The 18928-nt window shown below is 43.2% G+C and overlaps 1 protein-coding gene across 24 annotated transcripts in view; it reads left to right on the top strand.

Moving 5' to 3' along the window:
* SORBS1 (sorbin and SH3 domain containing 1) overlaps positions 1–18928 on the top strand; it is a 237109-nt gene that overhangs the window by 105817 nt on the left and 112364 nt on the right. For all 24 annotated transcript variants that reach the window (XM_060034413.1, XM_060034417.1, XM_060034408.1 and 21 more), the window contains one exon: positions 15760–15804. In XM_060034413.1, the coding sequence (XP_059890396.1) occupies positions 15795–15804 (10 nt within the window). In that variant the 5' untranslated portion in view covers positions 15760–15794. The remainder of the gene's footprint in view (positions 1–15759; positions 15805–18928) is intronic.

An 18928-nucleotide genomic window follows, 5' to 3' on the forward strand; every position in this document is an offset into this window, starting at 1 on the left:
GTGGAGCTACCACAAATTTTATGTTTTCTGTCAAAGGTAAAAAGCCTCATTTCTTGGCAGTGCCCTTGCCTCCTTCGAGCAGAATCCCAGTAAACTATTGTTATAGTAAAGTAGTGACTAATTAATTCCTTTTATTAACGGGGATGTCCACTCACCTCTGACTCTCCTCATATTTGGAATTATTGATAGAATGAGGCAAATTGGAAATAGACCAGTTATGTCAATATGACCATTTATTGAGTTCTCGTTGTGTGCTACGTGGGTAATGCTTGGCCCCGTTAATCCTTAACAGGAGGGATGTTAGTGCTATTTTAATCCCTGTTTTGCATGTGGGGGAAACTGAGGTTCACAATGGTGAAGTCACTGCCTAAACGCCTGGAACACTTTGCTGATAGTGGACTGTGAGGAATTTAATATTCTCTTAATCAGGATCTCAGTGTCGTCATTCCATCCCTCTGCCCCCAATCCTACATTGAATGTAATTGAATACATAGTTCTTTTCTTCCAGTGTCTTATGTCTATGTGAGTTGTGAAGGCAGGGTCATTTTGTGTTGAGAACTGTTCTCTTCGACATTAGTTTGAAAATAAACTCTTAAACATCCCTGTAATCTTTTATTTTAGTGATTGCTTATTGTAGTGTCCTATTTGGTTAGTAAGCTTCTTTGAGTTCTAAAGGTTTCTTGACATCTTTTACTTTCTGATAACTTTATGTTGTCAGCCACCAAGGCAATTGAGCAGGAAAAAAAAAATTTGCTGTGGGCAAACGTGGCAGAATGAGGTGTAAGGAGTAAGCTCAGAAAATCGAATTCTCTCTGAGTTTTTGCTACAGATAAGCAAGACGAGACACATGTAGAAGTTATCATCTGTGATTGCCGTAACCAAAGCCTCTGTGGAGCTTTTCACAGCCAGATGGGCAAAACAAGTTCTTTGGGTGCTACTTTCCTGGGCAGAGTGGGTGTATATGGTTGAGGGATGTTTGTGTGTGTGTGTGTGTGTCTTATAAAAAGCACTAGATGTGACTGCCCTTGGCCTGACCTCAGCTCACAAGCAGTCAGCTCACATATTCTCCCTGCCCCAGTGCACCCACCTCTGGAGTTCATCCTGCATGCCTCAGTCAGATTAATCTTGAATTAGGAAACTTCCAAAGAATTTATCTTGAATTCTATGTCCTGATAAGAGGCCAGCACAAATGCCATTGCCTGGCATTCAAGGCCAGTTTGTGGCTTTGGCACACCACCTACCCGATGTTCTTTCCATAACCTCTTCAGATCCTTTCCATCAGCTGAACTGAACTGGGGTCTCTTCTGTGTACCAAACACTACCTATGTGGAACCCACCTTGGAAATTTTCACCTTAGGAATTTTGTGAGGAGAACAGCTTGTTAGTAGCAAAACACATGAAAGATGATACCTTTTATATGTAAATCAAGTGATACCCAGCCAGGAACAGAACTATCCATGAGAATTTACTGTTTGGAGAAAAGGTAGACTCGTTACTTGCTTCTTATGGGAAGTTGAGTTTTTGAGGATTGTGCTGTTGGGGAAAGACAGGCCAGGTAACTTCAGGAGAGAGAGGAAGTGCGTGCAGTGAGCTCTTGCAAGGAGAGCTGGTTGAGTCTGTCCTTTTAATTAGCTTGAAGAGACCAGCCTCCCTGTACTTGAAAAAAGAACACCTACTACTCAGAATCCAGCTGAGGGGAAAGTGGTTTTGAGCCTCAGATGCTGTTGGTGATGCTGATCGTGCTGAAAGCAGCTAGAATTTATTGAGCACTTTGTAACACTGGGATAGTCACTCGATGTGCTTGACCTCATTTAATGCTCACCGTGACACTCTGAGATTGATGACTTATTCTTCCCATTTTATAGACGAGGAAACCAAGTTTTAGACCTCGAGTATCTAGTAAGTGGCAGAGCAACAACTGAAATCCAAGTTATTTATTCTAGAGTCCCTCTACACCTTTTACAGGTGCGTGTGGGTAAGGGGGTGTTGATGGGTGTCATTGCTTCCTACAGGCTGCCAGAAAGTGCTGTGTGTGATCTAATTCAGCTTAACGTCCCCCAGTGAACCCTCTATAGAGAAGTTAATATTGTAAGTACTACAGGGATATTTTAAACATTCATAAAGGGGTGTATTTGTCAGCATGTCCCCTGATCTTTCCCAGGTGAGTCTTGAAGCTTGGCATTCTCTTGGCTGTCGTATTCCTACAGGGGAGGGCAGTCCATAAATGCTCTTTCGTGCTGTCTTTAGCGCCTCATCAGGGTTTCAAGGCTATTAGTCTTCTCAACTACAATGTAAGGTCTCTGAAGACAGGCACCATCTCTTATCTTGGTTGATAAATTTGATTATTACCACAGCTGGATAAAAATGCCCCCTGAGATTATCCATCTCTCTCTCTTTTTTCAAATATTCATTTATTTGTTTGTTTATTTATTTATTTAGGCTGCGCCGGGTCTTAGTTGCGGCATGCAGGATCTTCACTGCAGCATGAGGGATCTTTAGTTGTGGCATGCAGACTTCTTAGTTGTGGCATATGGGATCTAGTTCCCCGACCAGGGGTTGACCTGGGCCCCCTGCATTGGGAGCTCAGAGTCTTACCCACTGGACCATCAGGGAAGTCCCCCATCTCTCTTTTTAAGGTGTGTCTATTCTCTGAACAACCTTCATATAGGGGCATCTTGCTTCTGGCAGGGACTGTGTTGTGCCTCTTTGGGTGAGGATCATGGACTGGAAAGAGCCTGGGCTTGGGAGCCAGAACCAGGATCTTTCCTACTTGCTTCTGCAGGACTCTTCAGTGAGTCTTTTCACTTCCGTTGAGGCTGTTTTTTTATTTGGAAAATGGGTATGGGAATCTTATAAGGGGTTCTCAAGATTAGAAATGATGTAGGTAAATGGCTGGTTCACAGTCAGCATTTAGGAAATGAAGAGGTGGTTCATCTCTCTGTTCTGAAGCCTGTGCACAGGACCTTGCATAGAATTCATGCACAGTGAATGGATCTTGAATTAATGGTGGTTCCTTGAGACCTGACGTTAGAGAGCAACTCTGAAGTGTCTTAAAATATGTTTTTATGAAGAGTGTCCTCCATTGCCTGATTTTGCATAGGAAGGCAGAGCCAGAGATGGATTTCTTGGTTTTTAGATGCTACTTCAGTTTTTAAAGCCTGACGTTTTATACAGGTAAGTATTGGTAATATCAACTTCATGATAAGATATGCAGTGATTATATTCATCAGTCTGTTAAAGCAATAAAAAGATAACAGGACTAGACCACGTTTAGTGGTCGCTAGAATACGTTTCCTCGTTTCCTTTTATAACAACACTTTACAATATTTCATATAGATTTTAAAATTTAGAAACACCTTATGGAATTAGGTATTTTTCGTTTCTTTTTGTAGGAGGAAACTGAGGCTGAGAAACTAAGGGCCTTCCCAATTTGCAGCCCTGATAGAGTTTGGTTTCAAACCCAGTTCTTCCGACTTTTTTTTTTTTTTGCATTACGCGGGCCTCTCACTGTTATGGCCTCTCCCGTTGCGGAGTACAGGCTCCGGACGCACAGGCTCAGCAGCCTTGGCTCACGGGCCCAGCCGCTCCGCGGCATGTGGGATCTTTCCGGACCGGGGCACGAACCCGTGTCCCCTGCATCGGTAGGCGGACTCTCAACCACTGTGCCACCAGGGAAGCCCCTGACTCTTTTTTTGTAGTGGTTTTGTACAGCCACTAAACACATATAGAAACTGTTAGCACAGTATATTTTTCTCCATCCATTTACTTTTAATCTGTGTCTTTATATTTAAAGCAGTTTTCTTACAACATAAAATTGGGTCTTGTTTTTTGATCCACTCTAATAATCTCTCTTAATTGGTGCATTTAGACCATAGATGTTCAAAGTGATTATTGATATAGTTGGATACACATATAGCAGCTGAAGTCAGAAATGTGTGTGTGTGTGTATATAAAATGTTTATTAATATATAAATGTATAATAGATGCCAGCTGATTTCTAGGTCATCTGGTCTGAGAAATAACATAGATTAAAAAAAAGCCAAAAACTTTTTATTGAATGCTTGCTATGACCTTGGCACTATATTGAATATTTTTAGTGATTTTAGCTTAGTTGGAAGAAAACTCATTTCAGAAATTTGCACTGTATTTTCAGATACTTGGCTGTAGCTTTTATACCTGATAAACTTAAATTGCCTAAAGTTAGTGCAAAATACAATTAAAAGAGAAAAGTAGCTAAAGTACTGCAATTTACTGAGTGATGACTGGAAGTCGGTGTCTCACATATATTGCCACTAAGCATCGAGGATCTGACGCAGCCCTCAGCCTCCAAGGTCTGGGTTCAGGGAGTATTGATTCTGGGCCTGACTATGTGTTCCACTTCAGTTATTAAACAAATGCTGCTGAGAATAGAGGTTTTCTCAGAAAAGATGATGTTTTCAGTGTTTCTATTGGCTGTTTGCTAGGTTAGTATACTTTCAGTAAAATTTCAGAACGTCTTAAGGAAAACAAGCAATTCCTGAATAAGCCAGTATTATGAATTGAGGTATTTATGTATTTGCAAAAGACCCAGAGTCTTTTTACTGAATGGAACTTCTGTTCCCTCATTCCTCAGCGTGGTATGGGCCTGTACTGCAGATGTCTGTATGATATACGATGTGGTAAATATGTGGCCTTAGGAATTTTGTGGTTTAAAAGAAAAGTTGAGAGGGAATTAGGGATTTTCTAGAAGCGTGGACACCTCTCCTGCCATATCAAACCCACACTTCTTTTCCGTGCTCAAGCTCTAAAAGACCCTTTTCAGCTGTTTAAGATTTTTTTCAGCCACCCACAGTGACTTCTTAGTCTCTTTACCGGTAGCCTATGGTTCAACCTTGACTCTCCTGAGAATTCAAAATGCTTTCATTCATGCTTTCTCTACGGGTAGACATTGTGTAGTAACTGCTTCAGAAGAAAGACGTCATCTGTATCCTGGGCTTGCCTTTATTAGTTTGAGGTTGCGTGTTTACAATTTAAACAGAGCTAAGATGTTTTGCTGTTATCTAACGAATTTGGGCATCTGCCCTTGTTTCAGTCATCTAGGTTTCCTAAGTGGAGGGTTTCGAGTGCACCGGATGCTGTAGTTAGACAGCTTTGTTTTGGTTCTGTAGATACAGCCATATTTGGGAAACACACACGTGGGCCGGTTTTTGTATTTAAGACTTGTCTTGGTTAACAATGCAGGCTTAAGAAACTGTGTGTGCCCAGAGTTGTACATATAAAGAGTTTGAGGAGCTCAGGTCTCTGGAATGCCATGGAATCAGGTTAGGAGCAGGGAATTGGCAGTGAGCAGGCTTTGGGAGTAGTGGGGTACTGTGTGTGTTGTCACCTGGCAGCCCCTGTGGACTATTTTAAGATGAAACGTTTTGGTGTAATTGCTTCTTTAGGAAATCTAGCTGAACATTCCAGTCACTTTACTGCCTCCCTTGTCCTCATAAGGAACTGCATGGGAGTAGTTTGGCTTCATTAAACAAAAGCAATCACTGGCAATTAATGTTGCAATTCCATATTTGGGGTATTTGTTATGGGTCCTGAGAAAGATTGCATCATGTGGGGCTGCCATGTTCTAATGGACAAGACTGTTAGTGGCTTTTTTTTTTTTTTAGCTTGTCTGCTAGAATTTGCTCTTTAAAGTTCTGAAGATTACACAATTGCATATCAAATGCCAGGGATAAGATTAAAAAACAACTTCCTTTCATTAAAAAATAAGTGTATTATAATCACATTATATGCAATTTGGAAAATAGAAATGAAATTTAAAAGTTACCTGTAATTCCATGCTACCACATCATTATGAGAATTTGGGCATATTTCCTTTGAAGTATGTACACGTTTCGGTTTTTACATATTTATAATCAGAAACGTCACACAGAACTACATCCTGCTTTTTATTCACCTAATCTCATAAGAAGTGTTTCCCCATGTTGTACGGTCTTCATAACGGTTCAGTCCACCCAGGGGGTGAGTGGCCATGTAATTGGCCCCCTGTCACTGAACACAGGAGTGTTTCTAGGTTTTTACTATTAACAAAGTTGTGGTAAACATCTCTGTCTATGTAGCTTTATTGTCGTTTGGTGTTCTTTCTTTGAATTGGATTCCCCTAAAGCACAGAGGGTGTGAGCTATATTAAGTCTTGATGTGCTATGCTGAAAACAGTGGTAACAATTTACAGGGTCAATGACTGTAGGAAAATGTCAATGTCTTTGCATTTGACCACACTGAGCGTTAGTGCTTTTAAATTTGTGGACTAACTTAAGAAGTGGGAAAAATGGTTGGCCATTATTTGAATCTTCTTTTTAAACTAATCAGGTTAAGTGAACATTTTTCTCAGATTTGTTTGCCTTTTTTCTTGGAATTTCTTCATGCCTTTAACATTTTTTTCTTGGCAATAAGTATTGAGTACACTATAAAACAAGGATATTAATCCTCTCTATTATGTTTGCTGTAAACCATGTGTTGTAGTACATAACTTGTAATTATATATTATCTCCGAAATTCTATTGTCTGACGCTCAAATAATTTTGCATGTATAAAACTTGAAACTCTTTTGGGCTGTGTTTTCTTATTGGCAATTCTGTTGGCAGAATCAACTCTGCATGTTTATTTAAAGACTTCATTTAAGTATAAAAGGGGAAAAAAAAACATTGCAGGTTTATCGGTAGCTAACTTTCCAACTCCGGATCTTGCTTGGCCTGTCTCTGGCAAGGGCCTGAGATGAGAGTGTGACGACTTTAGTGGGAGCTTGGACATGGGATTTCTGAATTCTGTGATTATTAAATAAGTCTTATTAAATGAATTCCTTATCATCATGACTTTCAATAGTGATTAAAAATAAGACTAAACCAAAATTAAAATCTTCCATTTTTGTTGGGTTGGTGGATCTGGTGACTGGGATTGGCCTTAATGTTTGGGGAGGTTTGGGAGAGGGCATTAGTGGGAAGTAACAATGAGATTAAAGACTTGGAAATGGGAAATCTTGTTCAGGATTCAATAGGAATGACAAACATGATACACATGGAGTTTAGGGCTTATTGATACCTGGTGGAGATGAGACTGGAAAAGGAAGTGGGACTTCATTTTACAGAGCCTTATGGTATTTTAAGGAATTTGGACATTTAGACCAATGTTTCCCAAAGCATGACATTTAAGGTGATTTTAGAAGGTGTGACGTTGAACACTTAAAACATTTTAATATTTATTCATTCCTTGATTCTCTCTCCTTGCAGAATTTATTCCTCTTCTTTCTATGCTCCTGTAACACTTAGGTCAGATCACTAGCAGAGGGTTACCCATCATATTATATTAAATGGGACATGTCTGTTGTCCTACAGCTCCGTGGTGGCCTCGAAGATGGCAAATGGCAAAGATGGCAAATTCACGTTGGTTTCCTATGGGCCAAGCACTATTCTGGGTGCACAGTAGGTGCTAAAGTTATGCTGTTGGAATGGTATCATCAGGCCTGTGTTTTATGTACCTTATTCTCTCCTGGGAGGTTTGCTGCCTTTTTTCCTTTTTCCCTGTACCGCCCAGCCAACCCTTCTGAGTTTATAGGGGCCCCGCAGATTTTTTTTCTCCAGTGAAATTTGACCGAGGAACTCTTACACTGCTAAAGTCAGAACGTGTCAGGACATGGGCTATAGGGTGATGCTGAGGCTTATTAGGACATTGTAATTGTCTAGGAATGAGGTGGTGGAATAGAATGGTGAGTGTGAGGATGGAAAAGCAGAGCTGGCTGGGTTGTGTGAGTCATGAAGGCAGAAGAATTGACAAGACCAGGCAGATGGCAAGGGAATGAGGAGACAGACATTCACCCCACCAGTACTGATTGGGTGCCTGCTCTGAGCTAGGCACCATACTAGACAGTAGGATACAGAGATGATCGAGACCCTGCCCTGCTGGAGGGGCCTCACTGTCTAGTGAACTTGATTGGCGGAGGGGAATCCAGGAAGGCAGGGTGGGAAAAAATGAGTAATGACTTGGCCAGTAATCTTTGTAACTGATTGTCAGAACACTTTGCATTGTTTGGTGAGTAACAGGGTGATATCAGAAGGTTATAAGGGGGAATTGGCACTGGGCAGTTCATGAATTGGCTGTGGATGGTTGCTTCTCATCTGGAATTCAGTGTTCATTGCCAAGACACAAAGGCTGAAGGTGCCCTGAGGAGGAAGAGGGATGAGAGGCTGAGTAATATTCCATTGTGTATATGTGCCACCTCTTCTTTATCCATTCCTCTGTTAGTGGACATTTAGGTTGCTTCCATGTCCTGGCTATTGTAAATAGTGCTGCAATGAAATAATGCCATTTGCATTATTTTTATTTGCATTATTATTATTCTCTAGGTCCCCATGGGTGGACCTAGAGATTACCATACTGAGTGAAGTAAGTCAGACAGAGAAAGGCAAATATCATATGGTATGGCTTATATGTGGAATCTAAAAAAATGGTACAAAGAAACTTATTTACAAAACAGAAATAGTCACAGATGTAAAAAACGAACTTATGGTTACCAGGGGGGAAAGGGGGGAAGGGATAAATTGGGAGATTGGGATTGCCATATACACACTACTATATATAAAATAGATAACTAATAAGGACCTGCTGTACAGCACAGGGAACTCTACTCAATACTCTGTAATGACCTATATGGGAAAAGAATCTAAAAAAGAGTGGTTATATGTATAGCTGATTCACTTTGCCATACAGCAGAAACTAACACAACACTGTAAATCAACTATACGCCAATAAAAATTTAAAAAAAAAAAGAGAGGGATAGGAGGGAAAGTGGGCTTAGTAGACGGAATAAAGAGCAAGACTAAGGGAAACTTCCTGAATCCGTTTTTGCACCTAAATAATAAGGGGATGGATTAGATTTCTGGTTTATGAGTTTTTTGTGGCCATACAACCCGTTTATCCAAGGAAAGCTCAGCGAGTATAAATGAATGAAATCGATAAAAGCACAGCTGCCCCGTTAGCCTGAGGGGGCTCATGGAACTTTCTTCCAAACAGGTGGAAAACCATGAAAAGGGGCTAGGTAACCTGCACGGATTCTTCTGGTTCTAATAGTCCAGGTGAAATCTTCTAGGAAGTGAGCATGCAGTTGGAAAGGAATGAGGACCCAGCTCAGGGTCCTCTAGCCCTTTAAACTCCTAGAAGAACTGCAAAGATCCTGTTCTAGAAGGAAGAGTCTCATGGCTCAAGGTAAACCAGTCCACAGTGACGTTTACAAATCAGGACCAGAAAGTGCTTGGGAGGAGGAAGGAGTTAACTGTCTTAAATTCAGTGGCAAGGTCAGTGAGGCCCCGACCACTGCAAAAACTGTTGCGCTTGGCCATGTGTGTGCACTGGAAACCTTTCTGAAGGCCATTTTAGATAACTGGTTAGAACGGAAACCACGTTGGAGGGATTCCAGGAGGAAATGGGAGGATGTGGGGGATGACCTATTGCTCCCTCTCCAGAAGCATCGGTCTTTCCACAGAAACCGTGGGCTTGTGCTGTTCTGAGCCCCCAGCTGTGTCATGGGATTCCAGGCTGAACTTAATGTCAGGGTCGAGTTTATCCTAACTTCCTCCCCTTGAAAGGAAGTGTTAGCGACTCAGTGTTTATCCCTTCTAGTTTTCTGAAGAGCCTTCTGCATCCTCTCCAATAATGCAGAGAGTGCATTCGAAGAGAAACGACATGATTAGAGATTGAGAAGAAGATGAGCTGTCAAAAAATTGCAGAAATGTACCTTTGCTGGTGGATCAGCAAAGTATGATGCAATAAGGCCAAGCATGTATTCTGGGGCTTTGTGAGCTGTACCTATTCTTTTCAAGCCACTGGAAGTAGCTGCAAATATATATGCGTGCGTGCGTGCGTGCGTGTGTGTGTGTGTGTGTGTGTGTGTGTGTGTGTGTGTGTGTGTGTGTATCAGGTCGGCAGATTGGATTTCAAAGCTAGAGTATAATCAGGGTCTGGTCGAATGGGGAGCTAGCTTCCTGTAGGCAGCTACAGTGGAGATAAGGAGGGTCTTGGTTATTTTGAAGGTAAGACTTGAAAGTTAGGTTCCGAAGGCTAAATAGAGATGAGGGCAAAGTTCCTGACTGAACACCCACCCACTAAATGCTCAGTCCTGAGGATGACACAGCGTCTCCCTTCCAGAATCTTACAATTGTGTGTGTGTATATGTGTATTTGGGAAGAAGCAATGGAGGCAAAACACCGTAGGTCATAGGGGAGACTGGAGCATGCTGAGTGGGAGGTCAACCAGGGACTCATTCTCTTCCAAGAATCTTTGCTGGACCTTGAATTTATTTTTACAGACAAACTCAATTCCTCCCTTGTCCTATATCCCTGAATCATCCATATAAGGAAGGACCTTCTTTCCTTCCCCAATAAACAACCCATATTTAGTTATTGGATTCTATTTCAGCTGGGAGCATGAGCAACTTTTGCTTTTTGGTAATTATTCACTCTGTGTCAGCGAGACTTATCAGAATTATAGGGTTGTGGAATTAGAGAGGGACCGTGCAGAACCGTTACTTATATGGATGCATTCTTAACAAGACTGGCTACTTCACATCTTGTTCTTTTGGTGGAATGTCTGTTGATGCTGTGGTGTTCTGACCAAGTTCGGTAGGTCTTGACAGCCCGAGGGGTGGAATGGCGGCTTGAGCCTAGCTGGCCCACCCAAACCGTGACACTGTAGGTTCCTGCAACCCGCCGGGGGATTGCTGCCCACTTGTAGTGGTCCAGTTGGGCCACTAGGTGGCACTGTTCATCTTTTTTGGCTTTTAACCAAAGCACCTGCCTCCTTTGGAGGGGACTTGGGGGAGAAATTATAAAGATGTGCCATCTTGTTCTCAACCAACTCAAACTCTTTACAGCTTAGTTTTTAAATAAATATTAAGTGTCAGAAATTTTTATGTAAAATAAACTCTCACGTTTAACATATGATGGTAATACTTGTACTATCTCTAAATAAACTGCGGGCATTGGACTGTGACTTCTAAAGCTTTCAGCGTTCTCTGGTCAGACTCAGTTTGTGCAGCTTCCTGATTGCATCCCCGCCGCCCTGGCTCTCAGCTCTTCAGGTTGTAGAGACAAAACCGTTTGCTGAACCACTTGGGATTCCCCTCTGGACGGCCTTATTCAGGAGGGAGGAATGAAGATTCTCCTCTCCCACTGAAACCTTTGGGGCTCCCTCCTCCCCCTCTCCTTGTGCTGCTCAAGATGCCTTGGTTGCAAACGACCAGCCATGGCCTCTGGTTGACTCAGAATGAAAGGGGGATTTATTGGCGAGATCTCAGGTAGTTCAGAGTTTACAGGAGGCAGGCGAACCACACTCAGAACAGGCAGAAATTCAAAGAGGCTGAGATGCATGGACTCAGAGCCAACACCAGGCCCCGGAAGAGTCTGGATAAGGTGTCACTGCTGTTGCAACCACCGCCGAGGATGGGACACTGGGCACCGTCCTCGGCACAACTGCCACTGCCACAGTTTTTATTTTGATATTACTTTAAACTACCCCCTGCTTCGTGTCACCTGCTGCCCATTTAAACAACCAAGTGAGAGCATGTAACAGGACCTACTACCGAAAAAGTCTATGTGTGCAGAGCTAGTACCCACCTAGGCATTGCCATTGCCGCCTACTACATCATACATGTTCTTCAAGTACTGGAATAGTGTCCTACCACCCTGGGCCCATTCTCTTTCCATCTTTTCGCAATCCAACCACCAAACAGTAAAACACCTGGCCTGGGGAGGGGCCCCCCGCAGAGAACTCTACACCTGGCATCCACTCTGGTTGGTGGATGTTTGTAGTAAAGTGATGGTTAGTATTTGGGATACTATCCCTGCCCATATGTACTTTAGGTCACTTTGTAAGTAAGGGTAGTGCTGACATCTAGAAATTACTAGTGTCTGTATTGAGAAATATATAAAATGTGCAAAGGGTGGCCGACATATGACAGATGGTGAAGACATCACGTGCGAGTTGAGGCGTCCTTTTTGTTTGCTTTATAAGACATTTCCATTCGTTTCTTCCCCGGCCTAAGAATGCTGTTGTGCTATGTACTTATTTTTTTAATTGAAGCATAGTTGATTTACAATGTTGTTGGTTTCAGGTGTACTGCAAACTGATTCAGTTTTTTATATATATATGTATGTATATAATGTATATAATATATATATACTTTTTCAGATTCTTTTCCATTATAGGTTATTATAAGATACTGAATATAGTTCCCTGTGCTATACAGTAGGTCCTTGTTGTTTACCTGTTTCTTATCTATTTCTTAGTGTGTATCTGTTAATCTTAAATTCCCAATTTATCCCCCCCCCACCCACTTTCCCCTTTGGTGACCATAAGTCTGTTTTCTATGTCTGTGAGTCTATTTCTGTTTTGTAAATAAGTTTGTATCATTTTTTTTAGATTCCACATATGAGTAATATGATATTTGTCTTTCTCTGTCTGACTTAGTAAAATAATCTCTAGGTCCATCCATGTTGCTACAAGTGGCATTATTTCATTCTTTTTTATGGCTGAGTAATACTCCATTTATGTACTTATTTTTAAAATTAAGACAAACTCTACAGAGGGAGCTGGTAAATGAATTATGGAACGTTACAGCCATTAAAATGATGACTGTAAAAATCCAGAAAAATGTTCATGAAATATTTAATTTGAGAACTAGAACACAAAGCTGTCCAGACATTGTTTACAACTATGTAAATGCTATTTATGCAGATAAAGGTTAGAAAGTATTGTAAAAAAAGAAAAATATTAACATAACTTCACTGTTGGAAGTAAGTCAGAAAGAGAAAAACAAACACTCTATGCTAACACATATATATGGAATCTAAAAAAAAAAAGGTGGTTCTGAAGAACCTAGGGGCAGGACAGGAATAAAGACGCAGATGTGGAGAATGGACTTGAGGACACGGGGAGGGGGAAGGGTAAGCTGGGACGAAGTGAGAGAGTGGCATGGACATATATACACTACCAAGTGTAAAATAGATAGATAGTGGGAAGCAGCTGCATAGCACAGGGAGATCAGCTCCGTGCTTTGTGACCACCTAGAGGGATGGGATAGGGAGGGTGGGAGGGAGGGAGACGCAAGAGGGAAGAGATATGGGAACATATGTATGTGTATAACTGATTCACTTTGTTATAAAGCAGAAACTAACACACCATTGTAAAGCAATTATACTCCAATAAAGATGTTAAAAAAAAAAGATAACTTCAGTGTTGAAATGAACAACATTTCAAATGAAGAACATTTCTATAGTCGTGCTTTAAAAGTTAAATAAATAAAACCTTAGCATAATTATTTAAATGATTTAAAAAATAAAACATTTGGATGCTATCCTGACATCCGTTTTGGCCCTGGGAGGCAAACGAAGGTATCATAAAACCAGGATAGGAAACCACCCGGGCATATGGAACACAGCGGGTTGTGTTCTTAACTGAAAGAACAAATGTTTCCACAGCTTAGAGAACAATCTGAGGGGCTGTTGAAGGTCACGGGTAGTCTCAGGTGTACTTGACAGTGACAGAGGCAAACTTACGGCTGATTTGGGCTGGAGAGAAGGACTTAGAATGATTTCCTTTTTGCCCCCAGCTTCTATTCAGTCAATTCCAAGGACAGTTAACAAGACAACCACCCAGAAAGGAAACTGGTGCCTGACTTCAGTGTTAAAAAGGAGACTAAACCGTGTCTCTTGGTGCAGACCCTCAGACCATACCATGACCTTAATACAGAATTCATGAACCGGGGAGTTGATATCCTCTACATCATTGCTTTTCACACTTGAAAGTACCTAGGGACCAGCTGGGGATCTTGTTAAAATACAGATTCTGATTCAGTTGGTGTAGGGTTGATTCTGCATTTCTCCTTTTTTTTTTTTTTTTTTGCGTTACGCGGGCCTCTCACTGTTGTGGCCTCTCCCGTTGCGGAGCACAGACTCCAGACACACAGGCCCAGCGGCCATGGCTCACGGGCCCAGCCGCCCCGCGGCACGTGGGATCTTCCCGGACCGGGGCACGAACCTGTGTCCCCTGCATCGGCAGGCGGACTCTCAACCACTGCGCCACCAGGGAAGCCCTTCTCCATTTTTTAGTAAGTTCCCAGCTGCTGGTCTGCAGACCACATGTTATATAGTAAGGTTCTACAGCACATGAAGACTTACTTTTCAGGTTGTCCTTCAGATGTGTTTAGCTAGACCTTACTATTCAAAACATGTGCAAGACTTGTACCTGGAAAGCTACAAGACATTGCTGAGAGAAATTAAAGGGGACCTGCATAAAGGCAGAGAGTTCATTCTCATGAATTGGAAATTCAGTGTTGTTAAAATGTTAATTTCCCCCAGATTCATACATAGATTGAACAGGAACCCATTCAAAATTCCAGCAGGCTTTTTTTTGTTTTGGTGGAAACTGGTAAGATGACTCTAAACTTTTTATGAAAATGCAGAGGACCTGGAAGAACCAAAATGATTTTGAAAAAGAATGAAGTTGGAAGACTCATACTACCCGATTTCAAGACTTACTATAAAGCTCTAATCATCAAGACAATGGATTAGATAAAGACAAATAAATGGAACAAAGTCCAGAAATGGACACACACATATATGGCCAGTTGCTAAATTGTGTTATACTAAGTGAGAGAAGCCAGGTACAAAAGATTACGTACCATATGATACCATTTATGTAAGATTCTAGGACTTCCCTGGTGGTGCAGTAGTTAAGAGTCCGCCTGCCGATGCAGGAAACAGGGGTTCGATCCCTAGCCTGCGAAGATCCCACATGCCGCAGAGCAACTAAGCCCATGAACCACAACTACTGAAGCCTGCGTGCCTAGAGCCCGTGTTCCACAACAAGAGAAGCCACTGCAGTGAGAAGCACGCACACCGCAACAAAGAGTAGCCCCCGCTCGCTGCAACTAGAGAAAGCCCGTGCGCAGCAATGAAGACCCAATGCAGCCAAAAAAAAAAAAAAAAAACTTCTAGAAGAGGTAAAACTATAGTGACAGTAGCCAGTGGTTTTGGGGGACTTCAGATGGGACCATATTAAATGAGAGGGTTACTGTTTGCATATCAGTGAGTAAGTGGACTGCATTCCCACCTCAAAGCAGTAGAGTGTAGTTCCTAAGTGCCTGGGCTTTCAGGTCGGGCTGTCTGCGTTCCAGAACCAATTCTGCCACATGGGCAGCAAGCTCTTCGCCTCTCTGTGCTTTGGTTTCCTCATCTGTGTAAACTAATACAATGCTGGTTCTTACCTTATAGGGTCCTTGTGAGGATCACATGAATTAATATATTTAAAGCACCTAGAACATTTTCTTGAGCATAATAAGCTATATATAATCTTATTATTACTCTCCAATAATCAGTTTGTGTTGTGGTTTTATCTCTCTGTCCTAAAACTTGGTTCTTTCCTTCACCCTCTCCTTGATCCACATGGACTCATGTAACTTGAGGTTCTTAATAGAATATTATAGGTGGAAGGGATCTTGGACAGTATCTAAACCAAGTACAGTTGACAAAATGGAGGCCAAGGAGTTTGAGTTCTGTGCCCAAGGTCAGGTTAGCACACAGCCAACCGAGAACCAGAAGGCTGGCCAAGTAACACCTGGTCCAGCTCTGTTTTATCAAGGCTTATATACGGTGTTTGCATTTTTAATGTGAACCATAGGAATTTATCTCGAACCTGCCATTTATCAATTCCATTGTGGTGTTTGTTTTTCTGCAGAGCCCCAGTTACAGAAGACTTGTCCTATCACCACCATGAGCTCTGGTAAGTCATTAAAAACCCTGTCTTCTTCTTCCTGACAAATCTACAAAACTGGACTGTTTACCCAGATTTCCCTCTTACTCTGAAGGCCCCAACTCTATTTCATTGTTTATTTTTCGAGTCTTGGGTAAGCGTCAAAGTTTTGTCATAAATCGTCATCACAACCTTTATTATTAATGATTTACTGAGTACCTACCCTCTGTCAAGAACTATGCTATACACTTTACATGTACTGTGTCCTAATCTTTATAACGGGCTCCCTTTCCCTCGATTTAACAACTTTATTGAGATATAATTGGCATACAATAAACTTGTGGATATTTTAAGTATCTTATTTGATAAATGTTGACATATGTATACACCTCAGTGGCATTTCTTAATCTGACTGACTGCAGCACAAGTAAACGGATCCACCATAATTGCCCCATAGTATGAGCTAATCCGTCACTTCCTTTATCAGGGCAAAACCACCCTTTTGCTCTGCCTTTGGTAGTAAAAATCAAGACCTACACAAATGAGCAGTTCTGAGTAGTTTTGGTTTAGAGCTGGGGTAGAAAGCCCGGGCTAGGGAAGACAGAAGGGAATAGGTAGGTACCTGCTCATGTAGCCAAGAGCTGTCAGCTCTCCAGCCCAGGATTCGGGGCAGCGAAGTTTCCATCTGGAGATTGAGGCCCACCTTAGCTCCTGAGTGCACCCTGGAACCTCCTGAGACCTGCAGGCAGGGTGGGCTGGGGGATGACCTAGTGGATAGCTCACTCAGGGGCCTCCTAATCCTGAGATATCTCCAGGGTGCTATCAGAGACCTCCGGAGGTTAAAAACAAGCCTTTCCGCTTATTTACGTGCAGTGCCCTTTTAGCCAAATCCTAAACCTTGCCGGACAGTGTGTGCTCATTAGGAGGAGGAGGGCCACACACTGAGTGTGCGGGCTTTGGCCTGTGGTGGATCCTGCTCTCCACTCTCCTCTGTAAGATGGACATCACGAAAGCACCACCTCGTGGGAATTTTTGAGGATTAAGTGAGGCAGTGCTTCTAAAGTACTGAGCATGAGCCCGAGGCCTGTCCAGTGTCCCATCCGTGGGTTACCAGCTCAGGTTCCCTCCTTGCGAGGAGAGGGACTGGGCTTGTCCTTGACTCCATGGGTGCTTCTCCTGTGCGCGAGGCGGCTGCGTCCCTTCTTTTCCCCTCCAGGTGGGCTCGGGCGCTGCCTGTAGTCCCTGCTTTGCAACTCATTTTTTCTTGTCGCTTGGCTTTTTGTTTTTCCTGTCCTTCAAAATAGGCCAGGGTTTTATTGCTTTGTTTTGTTTTTTTCTTAGCTCTGCAGCCTAAAGTTTCTTGTTCTTCTAATATCAGGGTAAGCCTGAACTGGTATCACCACTCCTGGCATGAATAAGGGGGGAAGACGTGGGCAGGGAGGGGCTGGTCAAGGGTGCAGAGATGCCTGTGGGACTTCTCCCCAAGTTCTCTCGCAGGCGTGACGCTGAAAGGAGGCATTTCCTAGGAGGAGTCCAAAAAATCTGGACCCTTTGACCTGATAATCGCGCTCTCGGGAATGTCTGTCTTAATTCAAAGGAAACAAAAACACCCACATGAAGGTGGGGAATGAGTAGGTTCGTTATGTGTGTTTACTTGATGGGAGATTATGCCACTAATAAAAGTGATCATCCGGAAGAAAGCAGCTATGTAGAAAACATTCGTTTTTAACCTTTGGTGGAAAGAGCTGCATGTCTGGGGTCACCTGGCTAGTGACTCCTGAGGCAGCCCCAGGCCACCAGCACCCTGCTGCAGAGGTGTGAGTGTGAGGTGATGGAATTATTTTTCCAAATTTCTTAAAGTTTGGTTGTTTGATTAAAAAAAAAAAAACACACAAAAGGAAAGGAAGGACGTGGGTCTGGGCCTTGTGGAAGCTCAGAGGCTGCTGGCACTGGGGAGGCCCAAAGCAAGGCCTGTAGTCCTAGGAAGGGGATGGGTAGGAGAAATTAGGGCAGGTGCATAGGGAAGGGATAGTCAGAAACGATGGAGTGATGGAACGGGTGATATTTCTTTTACTTGGATTTCTGGCTTTCTGCCAACACCCTCCTTCCATCCATCCCAGAAATGTAGGTGCAAAGGGGACTTTGGGAGAACTAGCCTTTGTCTGTAGGTAGATGGGGGGCAGTGAACAGGACGGGCCCTATGGGGCCAGTGTCGGGAGGTCATGGCCGCTGTGGCGGGTCTGGGGAGCGGGCACAGGGGCAGTAGCCCTGCTCACGTCTGGATCCAGGAGCGCCTGGGCTGGCCTGTCAGTGTAGCTTATGTCAGGGAGGCTGATTGTTAAGAGCCCAGGTAGGGTCACCAAGTCTCAGCCCAATGAGCTGCTGGGGTTGGGGGCTTCTTTCATTTTAAAAATAAAAAATGTTTATCCTAGCTGGGTTCAAAGAAGGTAAGCTGTGGGTGGGATGGACCAGACCAGACTTCAAATCCCTATTTAGTGATCTTAGAGCCCGGCATCCTTTCTGAGCTTCAAATTCCTTATCTATAAAATAAGAGTTCCTAACTTCTAGCTCCAGGGGCCTGGGCATTAAGAATAAAAATGAGGTGCTCATGAAATGCTGAGCAGGGACCCTCAGATCCGGGTAAATAGAGGGCTTTAGAAACCCATAGCTGTTCTGATTATATTTGTGGCTTGGTTTGCTCTTGGCCGCAGGGGACGGCACCCCAAGCACACTGATCACATGTCCCACCTGCTTGTCTTCTCTGGACTGCTGCCGTCAGTTCTGGGACGGGAAACTGGGTGGGGCTTAGGCTGCCGGTGGGCAGTGAGGGTCTCAGTGTCTGCAGCTGAGCAGAACTTTGAAAGGTCTCCACTGGTACACAGGAGGTGACATTCAAGGTGAACCTCACGGTGCAGAGGATTTCCCCAAGCTAGGAAAGGGGGAGCGTGCATTTCTGGCCGAAGGCCTTGCAGGAACCAAGGCCTGAATGTCGGAAAGTATCTGATGTGCTGAAGGGGTTGTGAGGAGACCGTCATGGAGGGCAGGGGCAGGAGGGAACTGCAGCTGGAAAAGGGCTGGGACCTGTGGCTGAAGTGCCTGGAGCCCGGGATGAGTTGCCCAGGCTTTGTCCCTGGGTAGCTCCTGGTTACTGGGG

This window comes from Delphinus delphis, chromosome 16 (genome assembly GCF_949987515.2).
Source record: "Delphinus delphis chromosome 16, mDelDel1.2, whole genome shotgun sequence".
Classification (NCBI taxonomy): domain Eukaryota; kingdom Metazoa; phylum Chordata; class Mammalia; order Artiodactyla; family Delphinidae; genus Delphinus; species Delphinus delphis.